The sequence below is a fragment of the Vespa mandarinia genome, chromosome 1 (assembly GCF_050613455.1).
Source record: "Vespa mandarinia isolate Hongniang chromosome 1, ASM5061345v1, whole genome shotgun sequence".
Classification (NCBI taxonomy): Eukaryota; Metazoa; Arthropoda; class Insecta; order Hymenoptera; family Vespidae; genus Vespa; species Vespa mandarinia.
This window is the reverse complement of record NC_140810.1, coordinates 13,725,132-13,747,504: the sequence shown is the minus strand read 5'-3', so window position 1 is coordinate 13,747,504 and position 22,373 is coordinate 13,725,132. Positions and strand designations below refer to the sequence as shown.

The 22,373-nt window shown below is 26.4% G+C and overlaps 6 protein-coding genes across 15 annotated transcripts; 3 read left to right on the top strand and 3 right to left on the bottom strand.

Moving 5' to 3' along the window:
- Positions 1 to 642: 642 nt before the first annotated feature.
- Positions 643 to 1,868, top strand: LOC118447689 (uncharacterized). 2 transcript variants are annotated; one of them, XM_035879921.2, is made up of 2 exons: positions 643 to 934; positions 1,525 to 1,868. In XM_035879921.2, the coding sequence occupies exons 1-2, from the start codon at positions 898 to 900 to the stop codon at positions 1,806 to 1,808; spliced, it is 321 nt and encodes a 106-aa protein (XP_035735814.1). In that variant the 5' UTR covers positions 643 to 897; the 3' UTR covers positions 1,809 to 1,868. The 2 variants fall into 2 exon arrangements, with proteins under 2 accessions (XP_035735814.1, XP_035735813.1); XM_035879920.2 differs by having other exon boundaries at positions 646 to 934; positions 1,519 to 1,868.
- Positions 1,869 to 3,021: 1,153 nt separating this feature from the next.
- On the bottom strand, positions 3,022 to 4,526 carry LOC118447739 (uncharacterized). The gene is made up of 6 exons (XM_085659218.1): positions 4,191 to 4,526; positions 3,714 to 3,779; positions 3,655 to 3,665; positions 3,452 to 3,589; positions 3,312 to 3,383; positions 3,022 to 3,178 (listed from the first exon to the last, which is right to left on the bottom strand). Exons 1-6 carry the CDS (start codon positions 4,297 to 4,299, stop codon positions 3,095 to 3,097), a joined length of 480 nt encoding a protein of 159 aa, XP_085515344.1. The 5' UTR covers positions 4,300 to 4,526; the 3' UTR covers positions 3,022 to 3,094.
- A 211-nt stretch (positions 4,527 to 4,737) lies between these two features.
- On the top strand, positions 4,738 to 9,003 carry LOC118447678 (pyruvate dehydrogenase phosphatase regulatory subunit, mitochondrial-like). The gene is made up of 12 exons (XM_035879898.2): positions 4,738 to 5,228; positions 5,317 to 5,548; positions 5,612 to 5,875; positions 5,964 to 6,126; positions 6,232 to 6,516; positions 6,588 to 6,890; positions 6,972 to 7,111; positions 7,198 to 7,403; positions 7,552 to 7,693; positions 7,785 to 8,054; positions 8,137 to 8,309; positions 8,417 to 9,003. Exons 1-12 carry the CDS (start codon positions 4,924 to 4,926, stop codon positions 8,673 to 8,675), a joined length of 2,742 nt encoding a protein of 913 aa, XP_035735791.1. The 5' UTR covers positions 4,738 to 4,923; the 3' UTR covers positions 8,676 to 9,003.
- Positions 9,004 to 9,113: 110 nt separating this feature from the next.
- On the bottom strand, positions 9,114 to 12,288 carry shrb (charged multivesicular body protein shrub). 4 transcript variants are annotated; one of them, XM_085661581.1, is made up of 5 exons: positions 12,211 to 12,288; positions 10,791 to 11,027; positions 10,270 to 10,447; positions 9,854 to 10,113; positions 9,114 to 9,750 (listed from the first exon to the last, which is right to left on the bottom strand). In XM_085661581.1, exons 2-5 carry the CDS (start codon positions 10,969 to 10,971, stop codon positions 9,695 to 9,697), a joined length of 675 nt encoding a protein of 224 aa, XP_085517707.1. In that variant the 5' UTR covers positions 10,972 to 11,027; positions 12,211 to 12,288; the 3' UTR covers positions 9,114 to 9,694. The 4 variants fall into 4 exon arrangements, with proteins under 4 accessions (XP_085517707.1, XP_085517705.1, XP_085517701.1 ...); XM_085661579.1 differs by lacking the exon at positions 12,211 to 12,288 and adding an exon at positions 11,291 to 11,435; XM_085661575.1 differs by lacking the exon at positions 12,211 to 12,288 and adding an exon at positions 11,159 to 11,299.
- On the top strand, positions 11,213 to 19,131 carry LOC118447687 (dual specificity protein phosphatase 3). 6 transcript variants are annotated; one of them, XR_004839947.2, is made up of 8 exons: positions 11,868 to 12,047; positions 12,246 to 12,290; positions 12,609 to 12,796; positions 13,049 to 13,272; positions 13,891 to 14,109; positions 15,175 to 15,285; positions 16,326 to 16,396; positions 18,933 to 19,131. XR_004839947.2 is itself a non-coding variant. In XM_035879918.2 (5 exons), exons 1-5 carry the CDS (start codon positions 12,018 to 12,020, stop codon positions 14,085 to 14,087), a joined length of 684 nt encoding a protein of 227 aa, XP_035735811.1. In that variant the 5' UTR covers positions 11,866 to 12,017; the 3' UTR covers positions 14,088 to 14,295. The 6 variants fall into 6 exon arrangements, 1 of the variants encoding a protein (XP_035735811.1); XR_014983016.1 differs by lacking the exon at positions 18,933 to 19,131 and adding an exon at positions 16,704 to 16,845; XR_004839948.2 differs by having other exon boundaries at positions 11,895 to 12,047; positions 12,141 to 12,290.
- LOC118447681 (kinesin-like protein KIF23) lies at positions 17,120 to 21,342 on the bottom strand. The gene is made up of 10 exons (XM_035879903.2): positions 20,989 to 21,342; positions 20,219 to 20,794; positions 19,958 to 20,128; positions 19,654 to 19,852; positions 19,407 to 19,545; positions 19,125 to 19,324; positions 18,910 to 19,014; positions 18,748 to 18,833; positions 18,538 to 18,668; positions 17,120 to 18,459 (listed from the first exon to the last, which is right to left on the bottom strand). Exons 1-10 carry the CDS (start codon positions 20,997 to 20,999, stop codon positions 17,513 to 17,515), a joined length of 2,565 nt encoding a protein of 854 aa, XP_035735796.2. The 5' UTR covers positions 21,000 to 21,342; the 3' UTR covers positions 17,120 to 17,512.
- Positions 21,343 to 22,373: the final 1,031 nt, after the last annotated feature.

Sequence of the window (22,373 nt, the reverse complement as noted above, 5' to 3'; positions counted from 1 at the left end):
GCAATAGAAACGAGCGCCCTCGCAATGGCTGATTTTCATTCGATATATTACGACCTTTCACTATTCTTATTAAATCAAACCTCTCTAAATCCAATGTAAAAGCTTAGAAAGATATATAAATAATTCATTCAATATTACTATAATCAAGCTCAATGGTATTTTCTATTCATCAAATTATATATTTAAAAAAACATCTACCTTATACGATACATAGGTTTTTGATTTAACCAATTCTAGTCATTCCATTACCAACCAATCCTATTGAAATAATTTGCAAACTCGAAGCTGATTCGCTTATATTAAATCACGCATTTGTATCGTAACCAATTGTAATTATCTGTTGCGTCCTACGATTGATTATATTTATTTGACTCATATTATGAATTGAGAAAAATTATGAAAGCTAGTCTACTATGTATAATTTATAATACAAGTTTAAAATTCGATTACTTTTATTCAATCGTTTTCACTACATCTTCATGTTATTTTTTTATCATGTTATATTTCAGTTAACGATGTGGTATATTTTTTAATATCGTAAAGAAACTTTTTTTATGAAAAATACTCTTTTCTTTTTTAAGAGAGTCTTTAATATAGCAATGTAATTTTTATTATTTTTCCTTTTAAATATATTTTGTGTTTATTATAAATCATTATATCAAGATATTCGAAAAGAAAAATTTATTGAAAAAGAATATTTAAAAGAAAAAAAATTAATAATAAATAAAACAAGATGTACGTAAGAGTACGTCACGTCGATAGATCAATTGGGCGCCACTTTCGGAAGAGAGAATCGCGCTACACCCGTGATGCTATGTGATCAATATCAGTGTTGCGTCTCAGCCTTTGGACCAACGTAAGGCAGACGGATCTGAAAATAGAGAAAAGAAAAGCGATATGAAAGCCGTAACGCATACTTGTACGTCAGGAAGCGGTAAGTGTGAGCATATTACCAAGTAAACGTTATTGAATAAATATGTTGCTATTTTTTGTTTTTCCTTAATAAAATACATATTACAATTTTTTTAAACATTTAATATTGTTTTACTGTACATATATATATTTTTTCTTTGTGATATATTATATGTCTTTGCACTATATATGCATTTCACATTTTTAGTAAATTATAATTTTTCTTAAGAATTAATTATATGTGTACGATATATGTATGTGATTTTAAATAGAATATTATGAAAACAATTGCAAATCAAATATATTGTAGAATTTAGAAATAATTTCTTTTATGGATTATCATCATGAGGAAGTTAGAAAATTTATTTATAATCGTTGTATTAAAATTTCTTCTAATAACAAGTGTTTCATTTTGTTTACTATTAGCGTACTTTCCCGATTTGTATCATAGTAGATAAAACTACTCACATTCTTGAAAAATATTTATTTTCCTATATTTTGTTTTCTTTTTCTTTTTAATTTTTTATATTAAACAATCGAAAAGTTCAAATCTTTTATATAATCGCACGTGTTTGTTGTCGATTTTGTATTCCATACTCATTACAGTTTTAGATTTTCCGGAAGGTGAATCGATCGAAGACATCGCTGAGTCCGTAGACGAATTGCGAGAAAAATTAGCAAATATGAAGAGATTGATGGAAGAACGTAAGGGAACGACTCTGGGCGAGATCAGTGCACGTAAAAGGAAAGAAGCTTCGGACATAATAGATGGAAATTTTCTTTCTTGGATTTTTGGCTCTGCTCTCGTTGTTATATTAAGCGTTAGCTTTTACGCTTTTTATAATCTTTATCACGCGGTACTCAAGAAATTCCCTTCGCATCATACAGAGTTGTAAGAAAAGAAAAAAGAAAAAAAAGAAAAAAGAAAATAGAAAAAAACAAGAAAGTAAGAAAAAGGAGTGAAAAATGCGTCAAATGTCCTTTCAAATGGTAATTTTCTTCTGATTTTTTATTTCTCTTTGATTGTATTAATTACAACGATGTTACAATCGCGACTAACGATATGAGATTTCTTTTTTATGCTTTCAGAAGACACTATACGAAAGTGAAAATGAAATGGATAAAACAACCAGAAGAGATACCATATTTTGGTGTAATTATTATGTCCGTTTTACGATGTAATCGTAAGTGACTGACTCACTGATGACATCTCAAATAACAATGATTTAGTTATCAATGTAAAAGTTAAAATAATCTTGAGGCAACATGTGATATTATTGTCGATGAAATTTTACACTATCAAAAAAAAAAAATAACGAAATATATATATATATATTATTTTGATCATATTATTTTGATCAAAATTATATATATTATAGTGCATGCACTACGGTCCTATAATTTTTTTTTCTTATTATTATTATTGTTATTGTAGAAGTCAATTGAATGAATTATTTTAAGAATTATGCGTAAAATACTGACACATTAAAAGGAAAAGGAGGAAAAAGAAAAAATTATCGGCAAGATAACGAAAAAACAAGAAAGTGCCTTAATATGTCATACCGCATAATTTCTATCCTACGTACAAATATCTAATCACTATTATATAGAATCTAATATTATGCCAAATGTTTATTTGTTTAATTCGTTGTTAATGCATTCACATATTACATGATACAGCATAGATAATATTTATCGTTGAAATCGCTGAGTATTACGTGTTCGCCTCAAAATAAATTCGTATAAAATTTATTAAATTATCGTTTACTTAATTATTTCTTAAATGTATAAATTATGATCTCAATAATTATATAAATAGCATTTCTTTTGCATTAAATATTTTATTGTAATCGAATTGTATGAGAATAATTATTTCAAATGTATATACAGAGTGAATAGGAAAATCTATAGTAAATAAAAGATTGTCTCAAGATTTAATAATTATTGATTATTATCAATATTATAAATTATTTGATTATATAAGGAATAACAGAGATTAAATTCAAAGATAAATAGTATTTTATTTGGAAATATTTTCCTACATAGTTCATAATCGAAAACCAACAGAAGTTTTGTAAAGAGAAAATCTGGATTTCTCACAACCGGAAACTATATGAAAGAAAAAAGATAATAATAATAGACTATTAAAAAGATGATAATAATAATAGAATATCAAAAAAATTTATATCAATGTACCGTATCTTTTTCCTTTGTTTTCCAGATCTTTGGTAAAATGGATAAGCATCTTTTCAAATTCTTTTTGTTGCTATAACGACGATATCATAAGTGACATCTTATATTTTTTTAACAGATAATTTTTTATTATTATGACGTATTAATAAGCAATAATTCATTACAATATTAATGCCCATGGTAGCTTAATAGCTTATTTGCAGTACCTTTACAATCTCCTTCTTTAATTCTTCTCGTCGAAGAGACAAATTTGAAACCTGACTTTGTAAAGATTTCACCTAATAATAAGATCGATATTTATGTAAGATATTAATACGATATGTAAAAATATTCATAGAGGACAAACCTCTTCTTCAGTTTTATGGACATCTAGTTTCAGATCGCTTATTAAAGATTTGTAACGACTTCGACAAGTTGAAGTTTTATTTTCTATATCGTTCAATGCCTTTTCTACACTTTTTATTTTATACTGCGATTGCTTTAGCTACATTTTATCCCATTTTATGAGAAATAAATCATTAGTGAAATATTTATAAAAAGAAAGTATACAATATTAAAAACTACGAATTGCTCTTATAGTATATATAATCAAATTATTTAAATCTAACCATACGCTCCTTCTCTGTAAGTTTTTCCGTAAGTGTTTGCAGTTTCATATCCATATTTTCTTGGTTCTAAGCGCATTGTATATTAATTGTCATTCATAAAGATTATATGAAATAATTAAACGTTAATATAAAAAAAGATGTTATGTTTATTAAAAATAAAAATAATCTATAATAATAAATTACTTCATTGAACGTAGTAATCTTGGTGTTTCTTCCTTCGTCTAAAATCTATAGTAAAATAATAAATAAATAAGTAATAAATAAATAATAAATAAATAATATAAAAAGATAATAAATAAATGTAATAATTAATATATATATATATATATATAATATTTTTCACCACATCTTTTTACGATTTAAGATATACTAACACGTTTCTTTAATTCCTCCCTGTCGTCGTTATTCTGAAATAAAATGATAATAATTATTTTTTTTTTAAATAATTTCAACAATATTAAATATTTTTATGTATGCTCTTGTCTAGTCTTACTGAGATTATAATAAAAATAGCGATATACAATACAACAAACAGAAAAATCCATGATATCTTTGATATAAAGAATGTTAAAATAACCCTCCACATGGTTTTGTGAATTTAAATGTTAATATTCTAACCAAATCATATCGTTGTTGAGAGAATTTTACTGGCGACATTAGCAAAATTACCAAATTCATTTAATAAATTATTCGTGATAGATGAAGATCAAAATAAAAGATTTATTTGAAAATCAAGAGAATCGATTCAAGTTGATTAGTATTTTCCCGGGCTTATTCGAACAGTTGACATTGAATAACCATATGATCTATCGATCATTACTTTTTATCTAAAAGTAAGTTTCTTATATATAAAATTATAATAATTTAAATCAAGATTAAATTGTGTATTTTATGTAATATAAAATATCATTTTTTCTTGATTTCGGTAAGAAATTAAGTTTGTACTTGAAATTATTTCTTTCTTCCTCTGATTTTCTTCCTCTTCCAAAATAGATTTTCAATTTTAGATTTTAGTAGTATTGCTAAATTATTTCTTTACAAATATTCACGATTCTTTGAATATTAGTACACACGTATTAATTTAATATTTCTAATTGACGAGGTGTTCTATATACGGCAAAACGTATAAAGAGCCTTTGAATAGTGTTTTAAAATTTATATATTTTTTTCGATTGAACAGTAAAATTAACGTTAAGAAAAAATAAAGTTGATGTTAAGTCAGCTTCACAAAATATGTATCCGTATATTGTTACTAAAAAAGAAAGATATAAGAAAGAATAAAAAATTTTACTCATACTTAACCAATAAAAATGAAGTTTATGGATATAAAAAAATTATTTGCATTAGCAAGAATGCTAATAATTGTAGAAATTACTTAAATTACTCAAATGAAAATGTTACTTTGCCATCCCAATCACAGATTGTCATTGCAGGTGCAGGGACAGTTGCGAATTCTGTCGCTTATCACCTTATCCTTAATGGGTGGCACGATGTTCTTGTATTGGAACAAAACAGGTAATTTCAATAAGATCAATTATTTTCATTATTTTATATTTTATAATTTAAAAGCAAAAAAAATCACTTTCGTCTTATACACTTATAGGATCGGTAGTGGGACATCGTATTTTGGATCTGGAACTCTTGGTTTATTCAAACCAATTTCTCACAGGAACTTGATTTCTTACAGTATTAAATTATATCAGAAATTGCAAGAAATGGGATATGATATTGGATTGAAACAATGTGGGAGCATAAATTTAGCACAAACAAAAGATAGGATAATAGCTTTAAAAAGAAGGATGGCATATAATGTTCCAACTGGTTTACATTGTGAGGTAAAAATTATGATATAATATATTATAAAATTAATATAGATAAAAAAGAATTATTGTGAATAGATTTTAGATACAGATCATCTGAAACAATTACATCCATATCTGCATGTAAATGATCTTGAAGGAGCCATTTGGGTACCAGAAGATGCAGTAGCAGATCCCAGTGCTATTTGTGAAATTTTAGCAAAATTAGCCAAACAAGGAGGAGCAAGATATATTGAAAATTGCCGCATAGAGCAAGTCTATACTAAAAATAAAGCTGTACAAAGTGTGCGAACTGATCAGGGCATGGTTATTTGTGAATATTTCATTAATTGTGCAGGAATGGTAAAGCTGATATTGATTCATTTAATTTTAACATTTTATTTGATATTTATTTTACAATATGAATCTGTATTTTAAATTAACAATATAGTGGGCTCGTGAATTAGGTTTAAGATGTAATCCACCTGTAAGAATACCGGCATATCCTGCAGAACATTTTTATGCAATTACACCTCCTCTATCATCAGAATTGAAAATAAATTTACCATGCGTTCGAGATTTCGACTCGTATTCGTATATAAGAGAATGGCAAGGTATACTTTGTATAACATGATTGACATCATTAGTGAAGATGATATTATTATTATAATATATTATAATTTATACGAAATTAAGTAAAGTTATTTTATATAAAAAAGGTGGTCTATTGGTTGGTTGGTTTGAAGCTGAAGCTAAACCTGCATTTGAAAGTGGATTAGTTCCATCTAAAAACTGGACACAACACGTAAAGGATGATCCTATTCATTGGAAACCTCTTTGGGATAAAGTTATACATAGAATACCAATTTTGAAAAGTTTAAAGAAACCAGATGTATATAATTATCCAGATAATTTTACTCCAGATGGTAGATGGATTTTAGGTGAAAGTCCTGAAGTGAAAAACTACTTTGTTGCTGTGGGAATGAATGGAAATTCGTTACAAGGTAAACGGTATATCTAATCTTTGCATTTATAAATATTCTATCAACTTTCATAATTCATCTAATTTTGCAAGGAGCGGGAGGTATTGGAAAAGAAGTTGCCGAATGTTTAATAAATGGTGAATCTACCCAAGAACTCCTTCCATTTAATGTGCAAAGATTTTTAGATTTGCATAATAATAAACAGTATTTACAGCAAAGAATTAAAGAAGTAGTTGGACGAAATTATGCTATTCTCTATCCTCATCAAAGTGAATACAAATACGCCCGTAAATTACGTTGTTCGCCATTGTATTCTGTTCTCGAGGATCATGGAGCTATATTTGGTGTTAAAATGGCATATGAACGACCACTTTATTTCGATTCAAATTATCGTCGTGAGTAAATATTATTTTATTTCTATTATGTCAATGTGTGTGCTAATTTGTTTTATTCAATTATACTATTTATATTGAAAGGAGGACAAAAGAAACCAGTAATGCCATTAGGAAGTTTTTATAAACCTAAATTTTTTGACTTCATGAAGGAAGAGTTTCAAGCATGTCGAGAGGGTGTAGGAATAATAGATATGAGTTCATTTTCTAAAATTGAAATTAAAGTAAGTACAGAAATAATTACGATAAATTTCAATTTCATTGAAATGATTGTTTCAAATTTTAAATACTTACATTTTGATTGATATAGTCTAGTCGCTTGGAAGTAGTAAATTACCTTCAAAAATTATGTTCTAATAATGCAAATATACCAATTGGTGGCATAGTGCATACCGGTATGCAAAATGAAAGAGGTGGCTATGAGAATGATTGTATGCTAGTTCGTCAAGCAGAAAATAGTTACTTCATGGTTTCACCAACTTCACAACAAACACGTATTTATCAATGGATGTCCAGGTAATTAATAGTATTTGAAAATGTTTTGTTGACTATAGTATAATCTGCATAAGAATAGAGTATAATTCAAGTAATACGATTTTATATAAATTGTTTTATTATTATTATAAAAATAATTTACTTACTAGAGCATTTTTCTAATACATAGGCATTTACCGCACGATCATTCTGTTGGTCTTAATGATGTGACTTCAAAATATACAGTTATTAACATGGTAGGACCTAAATCTACTGAATTACTTTCTGAGCTTTCTAATTCAGACATTAATCTTTCCCCTTTCACATACAAGGTATTTATAGTTTATTGATAGAGCAGTAAGTACCAACTTTATTGTAGAGATGTAAATATATAAATCTAAAAATTGTACTTCTTTTATACAGACAGTAAATGTAGCATATGCCTCAGATGTAATGGTTATGGCATTTACGCATACCGGTGAATCTGGATATTGTTTGTATATACCTTCTGAATATGCGCTGCACGTATATTCAACGTTAATGGAAATTGGTAAAGATTATGGTGTGCGAGATGTTGGTGTGCTTACACAACGCTTTATGAGAATAGAACGTTTTATTCCTTTTTGGGCAGAAGAGTTGACACCATTTGTTACACCCTATGAAGCAGGATGTGGATACAGTGTTAAATTGGATGTAAGTAAATACAGTTATTCATTGAATGTAATTAAATAAATATGGCATTTAAAAGTTTGTTTTTTTTTTTTACATTTTAAAGAAAGAATATTTCATTGGAAAATTTGCATTACAACGTCAGAAAGAACAAGGTGTCACTAAGAGATTAGTATTGTTTATGCTCAACGAACTAGATGCAAATAAAAATATATGGGCATGGGGTGGAGAACCTATTTATCGAAATGGTGAATTTGTTGGAACTATTACATCTGCAGGGTAAATATTTGTAATAAATTTAAAGTTCAGAGCACATATCTGTACAAGAAATATTTTTCTATATTTTACTTATAATTATTTTATTAATAACAAATTCATTTTTATAGATATGGCTTTGCTACAGAAAAACTTATATGTCTTGGTTTCATTGGTTTACCTGGAATGAATCTTCAAAACAGCACGAATATTGTTACAACAGATTTTATAATGGAACCTACATCCTATTATGAAATAGATATTGCTGGATGTAGGTTTTCTGCAAAACCTCATATTCATCCTTTACCAATTCCTGCCTTAAACAGTAAACTTAATAAAAAATATATTCCCACACCAGTTACATCCTATCAAAGCGATATATCACGATAGAAATACGGCATTTCATCATTATATATTTCATATATAAACATATGAGAAAATATATTAAGATCTCATAAGTAAAACATGATTGTGGATAAAAAAAAGAAAAAAGAAATTACATACTAATTTCACTTTCTTAATCTTATTTCTTAGATATATAGTCTTTTTGTTAACTATTATAAAATTAACAGCTTATAGTATACAATTTGCACTATATTTTCAAGTATTTATTTTAGTAACATTTATTTACAAATATATAAATTGTGCAAATAATGGGACATATTCAAAAAGACATACCAAATTTTTGGTCTTTGAAGCAATAAAAATTCATAAATTCATATTACACGTCATTTCCTGTATATTATTCTGTACTACCTGTGACAAAACTTGTGAAATTATAAACTTACAAAAAATTGCAATTTGTCCAATTATATAAATTATTACATATTTGCAGTTTTTAAGATAATTTTATTCTTTAAAATTTATTTATATATTACTTCATATAATAATTAAAACTCTATTTATTCTGCATAATTTTAATGCTGTAAGCATTCTTTTTAAACTGTTATTTAAATTATTATTTAAAATATTACTTAAAACAAAAGAATGATATAATGATAAGAGTTTTTTTGCATATTAGTTTGGTACTATAATAATAGTTCGATATATAATTTTTATATAAAGCACAAATTTGTTTATTCTAAGAAAGATAGTTATAGCAATTATTGGATGTATCATTCATTCATAAATATTTACTTCTTCTTAAAAAAAAACCATAAGATATTGAATGAAGTACATTCCGCTTCGATGTTATAATTACAAGTTATGAATCAATATTTGCAAACTGGTTTTGATAGATTTTTTCTCCTTTCTAACAATTGTGCATAAAAAATAAAATACTATATTTAGGAATTTCAAATTAATTGGTACAAGATATTGACATTAAATGTTGAAGCTATTACTCTGTAAAATCATCAATGTACAGATTAATAATTGGCAATATTTTTTTTTTTAGAAATTCAATTTAATTACGATGCCCATGCTTCTAATTCCTTTAAATCCTCATCTTCCTCTGGTTTAGCTTCTATAAAAAATAAATAGTATTTAAATAGTAATATTATATAATATTGAAAGAATATATAAAATGCTGTTAGATATTTCACTTTTATTGTCATATGAATCATTACTTGTACGAGTTCTTGCAGGAGCAGTTGGAACAGCTGGAACAGTCGTAGCAGGTACTGCTGGCAATTCATCTGTAGATTCAATACCAAGTAATTCTTTATCAAGTTGTTCCTGTTCAAGTTCCTCTAATTCTTTTTCAAGTTCTTCCTCATCTATGTCTTGACCAAATGCTACAGGATTAGATATGGCATCAGAAATTTCTCGAGCAACATCTTGTTGTTCAGCAATATCGTCCATCATATCATGAACTTGGTCAACATCCCTATAATAAAATAAATATAGAGAATATTTTCAAGACACAACTCTGATGTAATCACAATATAGCATTAACGCAATCTTTCTAATCTGAATATTCTTGAATAAAGAAAAATTTTTAGTATCTTATAAAAGAAAAAAAAAACAAAAACAAATTTCTTACATGTGTTGATGAGCAGCTTTCAATGAATCTGCTGCACCTTTCATAGTAGTAAGAACTGCTGTATTTGTATTAGCACTTTCTAGAGCTTCTCTTTGCATTTCAATCGTCGATAAAGTACCATCAATTTGTTGTAGTTGCTTTTCATAACGTTTTTTTCTTTTAAGAGCTTGGATAGCCGCTGTAAATAACATATAAATACAAAACAAACGTCTCCTCATTAGTATATCGAATAATATATAGCTAATTCCAAATTAAATGTTAAATAATATCATATATATAATAATATCGTATATATGTATGAATATACACATATATTGTTTCAAATTATAAAAAATTGGAAGGTGTTTGAAATAATGAAAAATTGCAAAGGAACAAAACTTGACAGAAGTACTAAAAGATGTCATAATGACAGATGACTTTAACCATTAAAAGTTATTTTAATTTGATATTAATTTTAATTATCAAAAGAAAAAAAAAATAAAAACAAATTGAAGATTTATCTAAAGCAATAGATAAAATACCTCTCTTGTTCTTGGTTCCATTCTTTTTTGCAGTTTGAATTTCAAGTTCAATTTTACTTTCAAGAAAATCTTGCTTTTTTATCAACATATCCTCCGTTTCACGTAATTTTTGAATTGCCTCGGCCGTTGAAGGAGCAATTGGCTCCTTTTTACCACCAAATACTTTGGTAAAGAAACTCATTTTTACGTTTTATCGTCTAATTTTATTATCACGATAGGAGTGATTACACACGTAACCTTAAACAAAATATATACTTTAGAAAATATCAAAGAAGTATCACTGATCGTGTCTGTGCACCGCCATATTTTCTTAGGCATTTGACTTGCGTTATGAGTCATCACTAAGTAAATCCATGATTCCCACCTACTTTTAATTATTTTCCTATATTACAGAGTAATATTTAAAAAAATATATTAATAATATTTTATATATCTATGTACTATCAACAGATCATAGAGATAACTTTAATAGATACTATAAACAAAACTAAAAAATTCACCACTGTATAGTAACAAATCCATTTTCTCGATTGAACACATCCGTATTTATGGTATGTATATATATATACACACACAAATCATAAAATACACATACACATAATAAGATTAGAGGAAATAATCGACTTTAATTTGCACGTAATTTAAATATTTCGTAATATATTATATTCTATATTTATTAACGCTTTATAGCATTGCTTATATTCATTATTCAAAAAATAGATTCTTTTCTAATTTTCGATATATCTCCAATAAATCTTTATTCGCCTCATCTCGAAATTCGTATCATCTATATTCAAAAATTAAGTTAATATATTTGATTTAATAAGCGTATTTTCTGATACATTTAAAAATACTATAATATTTTTTAATAAAAACGAAGAAGATTTAGAGAAATTTCGTTTGAAGGATATGTAGGGAATGAAAATATGGTATAACTGGCGACCCTAGTGTATTATATCTTTTAGATGTTAGAGATTTGTTTATCTGAAGTGATTCTATACATCTAACAGTATTTGTATGATATTGCAAAGTCATGTCATAAATTTGTAAATATATATAAAAACGTTTTATATATATTATATATATATATACACACACATAGAAAGTAAAATAGATATATAAATATATATAAACTATAAAACAATTCACGTAATCGTAGTTTCGATTCTAATTATATCATAATAAACGTTTATAACAACACTAAATTATTTCATTAAATACATTTTTATGGATAATAACAGCGAGCTTAAAAATGATGTAAGTAATGTAGTTTTTACTACATATCTTTATATGTATACATTTTAAGTTTCGTTGTTTCATGTTACATTCGTTTTTGTCTTCATGAACTAGATTTAGCTTGATTGACGTTTCGTAAGACTATTTAAAAATAAATAAAATGTCTCCCGGGCGTACGTCTTACCGTCTTTCGCTGATTTTCGGAATTCTCTTCCTTAGATTAAAGTCTTTACGATGAGACTCTCGTGGCGCGACGCAGATAGGGTGAGATTTAAACAGTATCTAATATGTATTAAATATTAATTTTTTGGGTTTAAATGTAACTGATCATGTATGATAAAATAAAATATTTTTCTAATATTAAATTAAACTTATTTGAGGTATTTTTCTATTGCTTATACAGGATTATATGTATTGTTTATTTAAATTTCATTTGTTTAATACTTAAATCTTTTAGATTCATTTTACAATATTTTTAGTTTTCTTTTCATATAAGAAATATATTATACAGTTTTCTTCTATTCCTTGTTATATTATATAATATATAAAGTCCTTAAATTAACATAAAATATTTCTTTATAGGATTTCAGGAAACATTTACCAGGTGGTGAAACCACAGAACGTCAGTTAACAGAAACCTTGCATTCTGTGAAAACTGGTTTCAAACCATTGCCTGGTTTTGATCCAGAGCGGGATGATGTTGCATATTATTGTGCACAACAAGAAATCGATTGTGATGAAGTATATCCTGGAATATATATAGGAGATGGGTTAGTATCTGCATTGGAATTATTGAACTTATAGTTTATATAGATTAGGACAGTTTGAGTTGCGTCTAGTGGGTAATTAAGTTGGAAGAATAGTCACCTTGCAAGTGAAAGATCTCAGATTTTATTTTATAATTTAATAGAAAACCTATGACTTCTTTTTCCAGTACTTACTCTAAAAATAATTTCTATCTTTTCACATTGTTATAATAATAAATTATTAAATTATAATTAATAAATTATTTAATTCAACAGTGCCACAGCAAAAAATAAAAGTTATCTCGCGATGCTTGGTATAACACATTTACTTAATGCTGCAGAAGGGAAGAAATTTGGATTTGTAAATACTGATAAAAATTATTATATAAATACAACAATAAAATATCTTGGATTACCACTGGCTGATCATCCAACTGCTGACATAAGCAAGTATTTCTACACTGCAGCATCTTTTATCGATGAAGCTGTTTCTAGTAATGGTAAATTTTGATACATATGTACGTATTTATATATGTGTAGTTATATATGTTGGAATATTAAGTTTTATGATTTTTATTATCTTTATTGCATATGTAATTACTGGGAAATGTTTTACAAAAAATTTGTACAGTTTTTTTGCACAAAGATATGATACACAAAATAGATCTTATTATCTTTCATAAACGAAATTCATTTTACTTATATATTTACTTATATAGATCAAGTTGAATTCAGAACATTCCTCACTTTTATTATTAAGAATGTTACCACTAAAGGAATGGTAAGTTACAGAAGATATTAATATCTTATTAAAAAGACATTGTAAAAATAATGTATTTCATGTGTATCATCTAAAAACTATACAATTTTGTTACAAAGTTTTTTTTATTAATTGCATTTATAAAAAAGATAATTAAAGTCATTGGTTAACTATTATCTGTATATATTACTATTGTATTATCTGGAAATTGTTTTGTATTTATAATAAAAGAAATCGATTATATATAAAAATGGAATAAATTTTCCAGATAATCCAATAATATTACTTTTTTAAATATCTGGTGTGTATGTTTGTGATTATGTGATACTTTTAATCATAATATCTGCATATATATTAGGTAAAGTTTTTGTACACTGTATGCTGGGAGTATCTCGCAGTGCAACATGCGTCTTAGCATACTTGATGATAAAGAAGAATATGTTGGCTGTTGATGCAATAAGAATAGTACGAGAAAAACGCGATATTCATCCGAATTATGGATTTCGCAGTCAATTAGCTCAACTGGATAATCAACTGCGTCGACAACGTTTATAATAAAAAGAAAAAAATTTAATTGGTAAATATATCTGTAGTATAACATTATGCAGATTAAGTGTGTTTTCGGTGCGCGATTGCAATGTAATATTCTTCATATATTTCTTGTTACACATTTTTCGTAATAAGATAATTTTTAAAAACGTACATATATCTTATAATAAATAAAAATGAATGATCCCGAATATGTGTCTAATGTTAATATGTACTTCGAAAGTAAAAAATAATTATTGATTTTTTTTGTTTTTCAATATTATTATGAACATATAATCATTATGATTTAGATGTCTTTTATAGTATAATGTTTATATAAAAGTCTCAAAATCAGAGACCACAACTGTTTAGCCTAAAGATTAAAAGTTATGATATAAAAATTAATATATTTCTTTAAATGATTTTGGCTATGAATAATCATTATAAATGATTGAAATTGTTTTGGATATTGATGACCATAATCAATGACGGAAATTGTTTTTGGTTACGCATAACTCTTATAGACAACGAGAATTTTTTTTCGGTTACGAATAACCATTATCGCAAATTATTTTTTGATTAACCATTATTGCTTATGAGAATTATTTTTTGGTTACCGGCGACCATTAACGGTGACAAAAGTTCCGTTTTGGTTAGGAGTAATCAATGATGGGACTTTTATTTGGTTAATCAATATAGATTACAGGAGTTTTGTTTTGGTTTCAATCATTATCAAATTTTTTTTATTAATGTGATTAATAATTAGTATTCATAACGATGTACAATGAATTACAATGAATTATAGAATTTATATATTTTAATGAATAAAAACTCAGTTATAATTGTATATTTTATTAACTGATGAGTAAAATCTATATTAGTTTTCACAAATAATACTTCATGAAAATTATGCAGTGATAAATTGCATTGCCCATCATTCAACATCAGTTTTGGAGCTGAAAAAGTTTTTTCCATAGTAATTTGTTAAAGCAAGAATAGTTTGACAAATTATATCAAGTCTTGCTACATATGGCATTACATGTTTCTTTTCATTTCAATATATCATTATTTCAGTCTTTATGACACATTTTTTTTTGTTATTGTTTATTTTTAGAAGCTCTTTGGAATTTATATTTTCTGCCTCATTGACCGAAGACGATTCAATTGGACATCACCTCTCTTCTTGTTTACATCTTGCGATGTTTATATATTCGACACATGGAAGGTAGATGCATATTGTATTATATTATCTACAATTCAGTTTCAGTAAGTTATTGAGATCACGATAGATTATTGCTTTGATGTGTTCAAGATTAAATTTATATGACAATAAATTATTATTGTAATAAATTATTAAATCATTAATTCATTAGCTTATTTTTAATATTAGTTTTAGCAATAAAGAAGTATTCAATTATTATTAGTTCATTAGTTTATTTTTATTGTTATTAATTCACATTCAAATTCGTATCCGTGTTAATATCATGAGCCGATAGAAAAATATCTTTGTACGCAAATTTTTTCATTTTGATAGTAACAAAAATAAGAGTATACGTAAAATATGTGAACTGAAATTTGAAAGATCGCATGTTACGGATATAAAAAGGTGTATAATTACTCATCATTTAAAAATATGTAGAGAAGAAAAGGAGAAATTTGAGGGTTACATAGTAGTAAAAATATTAGTGATAGAAGAAAAATATTTTCCATTAAATTCCGTCAAAAATAGATACAACTTCAAGGTATAATTGAGTAATATATAACGATGGCGATGAAAGAGTTTCATAAAAGACATATAGCCGATAATTTAAAAGAAGAATTCGAAAATGTTTTGAATGAATTTGATACTTAAAAAATTCCGTCCTTTATTTGTAGTAATAACTGAAAGCTGTCGAATTATTTTTTAGTGAAAATTTTATTGAAATATTTATTTAATGAATATAATATTTTTTCAACAAAATTCTATTAAAATTTTATTGAAGTTAAAGAAGATGAGAATTTCTTAAATATAGAGAAATCATGAACAATATATAGAAACATTAATAGAACAATTGTGTTCATTAGAACACGATTCTATCAATAAAGTATACAGTACATTGCAACTTTCAATATTAGATTTTTTTTCCGAAAATAAAATTGATATTTTATATCGAGTTCGTAAAATTGTAAAAGTATTAAAAACTCTGAAATTTAGGCATATTAATGTAATTTCTCTTATTATTATACCCGCCATAGCAGTTTATTAATAATATATTACTTTTTCAGATACTCATTGGATCATTTACGTTTAAAAAAACCGCTAATTCATGTTTTGACTCACTGGAACTCAATATACGGTATGTTACAGCGATTTATAGAGCACAAAGAGTTTTGAAACGAAAATTAAAAAAATGATAGCTTTATTGAAAGAGGAATGTATCAAGATCAAAAATATTGTAAAAGTACCAACTTATTTGAATGAAATCACATTGAAATTGCAGAAAGGTCAATTATTTTTAGGGAATTTTTATAAATTGTGGTTAAATCTTAAATTATAATTAAAAATCAAGAATTCGATTGCAGCTGTAGTGATCTTTTATTATGTAGGAAAAAAACTGCTACTGTTAAAAAATGATGCAGTTTATGGTTTTTTAAAATTTACAGTTTAAACATCTATTGCGATAGAGCAAAAGGCAAAGATTAGGAAACATCGTCGATTAATACTTCGTCTTCTAAGTATTAATAATTGGAGAATCTTCCAAGGATACTCCTAACCAAAACGAAACTTTTGTCACCGATAATGGTCGCCAGTAACCAAAAAATAATTCTTGTAAGCAATAATGGTTATTGGTAATCAAAAAAAATTCACGATAATGGTCATTAGTAATAAAAAAAATTTTAGTCATTTATATTATTTATAACCACGCATTATATTATTCATACAATATGCAAATTTTAATACTTTTTAATCATTTCATTTTTTGAAAAGTTTCTGCAAAATTTAATGTCAACCGACTTTCATTTAAATAAAAATTAATTTTCTTTTAATTTTTAAAACAATTGTTATTTTTGGTTTATGTTCAAGATATATGCATTCCTTAAAAAAGTAAATAACGTTTTATTAGAATACAATCTAAAACTGATTTCATATAAAAACATTATTATTATTATTTAAGATCTTGATTGTATAAAAATGGAGCATATTCATTAAAAATTGAAATGCTCTTATTTCCAAATATAATAAATAAGTTCATGTAGTATTAATGTGATGTCTCTACAAAAATCTACAATATTAAAAAATTTCTTATAATATTAAGAATTGCCAGTATCGTTATTTTAAAAAAGGCATGATGAAAACATTTAATTGAATATTATATAAATTAAATATTAACTCTTGAAATAATACTCTTAGTATAGAGCAAATTATATCAAAATATATGAAATTTGAAGAGATTTTTTTTTCAAAGATTATATTAATTTATTACTCGTGGCCTTTTATTATGTGCTTCTAAACTGTGATTCGTTAAACTTATTTGAGCATCTACTTCTGCTGGTCCACTACGTTTTCTTGCTTTTGGTGATAACTGTTTTAAACATTCCATGTCATGAAATACTACTTGAGCTCCTCCGCCAGAAGTTGGTAAAATATCTCCCTTATAAAGTTTCGTCTCAAGTTCTCCATCCGTATCATGTTCTTGTGCTACAAGACAATATCTAGACGCGCCATCTGTAATTTCTTTTGGATCTGTAAGTCGATTAACACTTCGTCTCCTATGCATTAATGGTTGGAGGACTGTTCCAAGAGGAACAAGTGCTCCAGGTCTGTGATCGATCCATCTATCTGCACTTTGAGAACGTCTATATCTTGGATTTGATATTATTGCTTTGTCTTTCCGTGATCTTCCATCTGTACAAGGTACTAATCTTTTCGTAACATCTCCTACACGAACAGGTGTAACAGGTGGTACATCCTTGGATACAACCTTTCCTGAATTAATGTCATTTTCATCTACTAAAATTTGTTTCATCAGTCTCAATTTATCATCTTGCGCTTTCATTTGATTCTGAAGTTGTTCACGTTGTTGACGAAGTTTTACTTCTAATTCTTTATTCATTTTATCAGTTTCTACCTGTATTTTGGTATTGTATTTTTGTTTGACCCTTTGTTTATCTATCAGACGTTGATTTAATGCCATGTCTCTGTCTTTTAACTCCTGTTGCATATTTTTTATTGTTTCGTTTGCATTGTTTAATTTGCACATCAAACTATCGATTTGCGCTTCTGTTTTTCCAAGGTGACCTTCCAAAGCTAAAATCTTTTTCTTTTGTTGTGCATTCGAAGCTTTCAATGCAGCATTTTCTACTTTTAAACTAATATTTTCTTGTTCTGTCAATGAAAGCATTTTCCTGAATTCAATTTCTATAAAAATATAATTAAGTTAAATGTGTTTTTTTTTGTTATATATAAAACAACATATAATTAAAATAAATGTCTTACGCTTTTGCTGTAAATCAGCACGTAATATATTTCGTTTATTTATTCTTTGTTCTAAGAAGTGCATCAAATTTGTTATGATTTGATCATTGTGTGGATTATTCATTTCTAATTCAGGAAATGGTCCACCCAAGCTATAAAAGGAAATAAAATAAATAAAAATAAAATAACTAAAATTAATTAATACTACATTGAATGAATTATGAGGTTTACCTGTACACTAAACCTATATCAATTTCTAAACCATTAGCTTCTACACGACCTTCTTTCTCCAATCTATTTCTTGCTTCTTTGAATATCTGTACAAAAAATTATTCCATTAAAATATCTATAAACTATTAGATATTATAATTTTAAATTTCGTTTATTATATACTTTATTAGCTTGTCTTCTTCCAGGTGTATAACCAAGATCAAGTTTTGTGACTGTAGATCTTGCTACTTGTACTTCTTGAGTTACCTCAGCGAATTTCATCACTTGCTACACAGATATAATGTAATCATGCAATTAAAATAAACGTATGTATGTAGGCATATGTTACTATTATATAATTACTATTATATCACTACTATTACTACTATATAACGTACGATTGTTTCATCATAATCATCTGCTCTTGGATTAATACAAACAATCATCCTGACTTGTCCTTCACCATCAAAGTAATTCTTAAACAAATGTGTGAGTTTTGAATCTCTATATGGCACCATCTTGCTTGTTCCTTGTGTTTGATTCTCTCTTAAAATTTCCATGCATGACCGAAGAGTCATCAAGGAATTATTTATATTTCCTGTATATAAATTATATATAATTGTTTTTTTGTAAAGAAAGATATTTCAAGAAGAAATAAAAAAATTTTACCAACTATATACCTGCTTCTCTCAATCGTTGCCCTGTATTCTTAGTACGATTTGTACGCTCGCTTCCAGCTAAGTCAACTAATGATAATTGACTTATACATATCACACGTTTGTCTTGTATAATTTGCTCGCCTTCGCAATCTAGAGGTGCCTATTTACTGATATATATTAGATTCACAAGTATAAAAAGTAATATATGTGTATGTATATATGTATACATGTGTATATATATGTGTGTAAAATATATATATAATAATACCTGTACAAGACGAATAGTAAATGCACTATGAGATCTACTTGATTCTGCATTAAGAGCTGTATGAGCAACACGTCTTTTTCTCTGACCACGATGAAATACTTCAAATGCTTCCTCAGAACTTTTTACTTCCACTTCTGTGACAGCATGGACATACATGTTTTTATTACCATCTTCTCTGACAATTTTACTTTGTAATGTTCTAAATATTGCAACAAAATATTAATGTATAATGTGTGATATACAGTATTTCAATGTTATGTCAAAAAAAATTACATGACAACGACTTTATAAATATTGGACATACTTAGCTCTAACATCATCATCATCTAATAAATCATATACACAATTGTTATATATTTCAACATATGTAACAAATACAGCATACGCATTATCTTGATCAATAGTAAGAGTTTGGACTTCATTGCATCCACGAATTATAATAGGATTACTATCACTGTCACTATCTACTTTACGTCTAAAAATAAATAATATCAGTATATCCTTAATTCCTACATGTATTATAATATTAACATAAATTGGAACTTGCCTATTTCATTTAACTTACAGTTTCCCAGATTTTCCATTTTTCTGAGACATAAGACCAGCATGCATTTCACTTTGTCGATCTAACATTGCATCTGCTTCACTTTGTAAATCAAAACCATTGAGTTTATCAGGTTTAAATATAAATTTCTTAGTCTGATAATTCATAATACTATTAAATATAACATCAAAACAACGGGGCATAATCCCATCTTGAGAAGAATCTCCTGTCATAGTATATGTTTTACCACTGCCAGTTACTCCATATGTAAACAATAAACCATTTCTTCCTTGTATAAGATTTTCAACCAAAGGTAAAGCTACTGTATCAAATATTTCCTTTTGTGTAGCATCTGGTGAAAATACACGAGTAAATGTGGTTTGTATTTCCTTATTACTAGTATTACGAAAGTTAACTGCAGATTCTGGTGGTGTGATAACTATTGTTGTATCAGATATAACTCTCATACATGATATATCATTAGGGAATTGCATGGGTTTTAAACGACAGTATACTTGTACAGGATCTTTACATAACATGTTAGTACCTCTTATACGATTAATTGGTTTACGGGATAACCCTAACATTTTTCCACGTCTGAAAAATAATAAACATAATTATAATGAAATATCTTTATATCGTTTTTGCAACAATATTTCAATAATAGAAACTAAATTTATAAAGACTACAATATGCAACATTTTGACATAAATTTTGTTATGCAAAGAAAAATTATATACAACAAATTATTTTTAAAATGTAATATATTATGAATGTATTGATAAACTTACGCAGATTTCATTGTGATTTGGATAAGATTAATTTTTTCAATTATTCTTGAAATATATTAAATAGTCTTAGATCTTCCTTTAGTTTCCGTTTTTACTCTCGCTTGAACTCACTGAACTATATTTAAAAAGATTAATATTTACAAAATTATACTTGATTTCATGAATAAAGATAGAATTATTTTTTAAATATCTTTAAGAGAATACACTGCATTTGTTATGAATTTATTACAATGAAGTCTGACATTATTTTCCAACTGTAAACTGTTTCAAACATTCAAATTGAAAAATAGGCAGCGTTTTCAATATCGATAACGGTTTACATGTACATTTCCCCAAATATGTTATTTGGACAAAATATTTGTATTCCTTACATTGCGTATAATAAATAATTAATAAAACATATTAATATTATTTTTCTTATTAAAAAAGATTCTATTATTGACCATTAATTTAAGTAAATTGGTTTTCTTATTAATCAATGATTAATACTTGTTTATATTGAAAGAACAATCCAATGTAAAATTATACGATGGAAACGCACTTGCCAATCAAAGTTCATACTTTTAATTGGTTTATGATAAGTTCAGAGAAAACTTATTTTGTAACGCAGCTGTTCATAAATTTGATTTATTTTACATAAAAAAGTGCGTAAAATTTGTAATGCTTATATACATTTTATTATCCAATAACCCTTATTTTATTTTTATTTTATGATGTGAAAAATGTAAAAAAATATTCGATACGTAGATGCATTTTATTTACATTTTTTATTATATCGATCTATTATCTTAGATCTAGTATTTTTTTTATTAAATATAATTGAAGGGAGTCATTAAGATTTCTTACTTGGTATCTTAATTGACGCAACTTTTCCTTAATTTCTTTGGCATCAGGGTAATCATATTTATTATCTAAATATATTCTCAAGCTGTTAATTGCACAACTATTCAAATCAATTCCGTCCAAATTATCTCTTGTCTTAATTGCATATTCAACTTTTTTTTTAATTGCTTTTCTAATATTTAACAGAAAATTCATCTTCTGGCTCATAAACTGTTCATTCTATTTCAACATTAGAATTATCGCTGATTACTACTGGAAAAATTCATCTATGATCTAATACAATATATTCTTTATCTATTTATTATATGCAATATATTCTTTATTTGTTTTATTATTCTAACTTATTATTCTTTATTATTCTAACTGGATAATCTTCTCATTTTTTTTTGTATTTCTTTTAACAATTCACCAATTCGTTTATATTGTTACCATTTGTATATACGCTAACACTATTTTTTTATGTCCATTTTTTATTTTCTTTTATGTCGATCTACCTCATTTTTAGCCATCTACGAATTATCCACTCTCAATTTCAACTCAAA

What these genes read in the sequence shown, in the direction of transcription:
- LOC118447689 (XM_035879920.2), top strand. Translation starts at nt 898, where the DNA reads ATGAAAGCCGTAACGCATACTTGTACGTCAGGAAGCG. An exon ending in TACTTGTACGTCAGGAAGCG is followed by an intron (nt 935 to 1,518) that starts GTAAGTGTGAGC and finishes TACTCATTACAG; the next exon opens with TTTTAGATTTTCCGGAAGGT.
- LOC118447739 (XM_085659218.1), bottom strand. Translation starts at nt 4,299, where the DNA reads ATGTGGAGGGTTATTTTAACATTCTTTATATCAAAGATATCATGGATT. An exon ending in CTCAGTAAGACTAGACAAGA is followed by an intron (nt 3,780 to 4,190) that starts GCATACATAAAA and finishes CAATGCGCTTAG; the next exon opens with AACCAAGAAAATATGGATAT. An exon ending in TAAAGAAGGAGATTGTAAAG is followed by an intron (nt 3,179 to 3,311) that starts GTACTGCAAATA and finishes TCGTCGTTATAG; the next exon opens with CAACAAAAAGAATTTGAAAA.
- LOC118447678 (XM_035879898.2), top strand. Translation starts at nt 4,924, where the DNA reads ATGTTAAGTCAGCTTCACAAAATATGTATCCGTATATTGTTACTAAAA. An exon ending in GTATATAAGAGAATGGCAAG is followed by an intron (nt 6,127 to 6,231) that starts GTATACTTTGTA and finishes TATATAAAAAAG; the next exon opens with GTGGTCTATTGGTTGGTTGG. An exon ending in TTTCGATTCAAATTATCGTC is followed by an intron (nt 6,891 to 6,971) that starts GTGAGTAAATAT and finishes TTATATTGAAAG; the next exon opens with GAGGACAAAAGAAACCAGTA.
- shrb (XM_085661581.1), bottom strand. Translation starts at nt 10,971, where the DNA reads ATGAGTTTCTTTACCAAAGTATTTGGTGGTAAAAAGGAGCCAATTGCT. An exon ending in TGGAACCAAGAACAAGAGAG is followed by an intron (nt 10,448 to 10,790) that starts GTATTTTATCTA and finishes TGTTATTTACAG; the next exon opens with CGGCTATCCAAGCTCTTAAA. An exon ending in AAAGCTGCTCATCAACACAT is followed by an intron (nt 10,114 to 10,269) that starts GTAAGAAATTTG and finishes ATTTTATTATAG; the next exon opens with GGATGTTGACCAAGTTCATG.
- LOC118447687 (XM_035879918.2), top strand. Translation starts at nt 12,018, where the DNA reads ATGGATAATAACAGCGAGCTTAAAAATGAT. An exon ending in ACAGCGAGCTTAAAAATGAT is followed by an intron (nt 12,048 to 12,245) that starts GTAAGTAATGTA and finishes TCTCTTCCTTAG; the next exon opens with ATTAAAGTCTTTACGATGAG. An exon ending in TGAAGCTGTTTCTAGTAATG is followed by an intron (nt 13,273 to 13,890) that starts GTAAATTTTGAT and finishes CATATATATTAG; the next exon opens with GTAAAGTTTTTGTACACTGT.
- LOC118447681 (XM_035879903.2), bottom strand. An exon ending in GATGATGATGTTAGAGCTAA is followed by an intron (nt 19,853 to 19,957) that starts GTATGTCCAATA and finishes TGCAATATTTAG; the next exon opens with AACATTACAAAGTAAAATTG. An exon ending in TTACTATTCGTCTTGTACAG is followed by an intron (nt 19,546 to 19,653) that starts GTATTATTATAT and finishes ATCAGTAAATAG; the next exon opens with GCACCTCTAGATTGCGAAGG.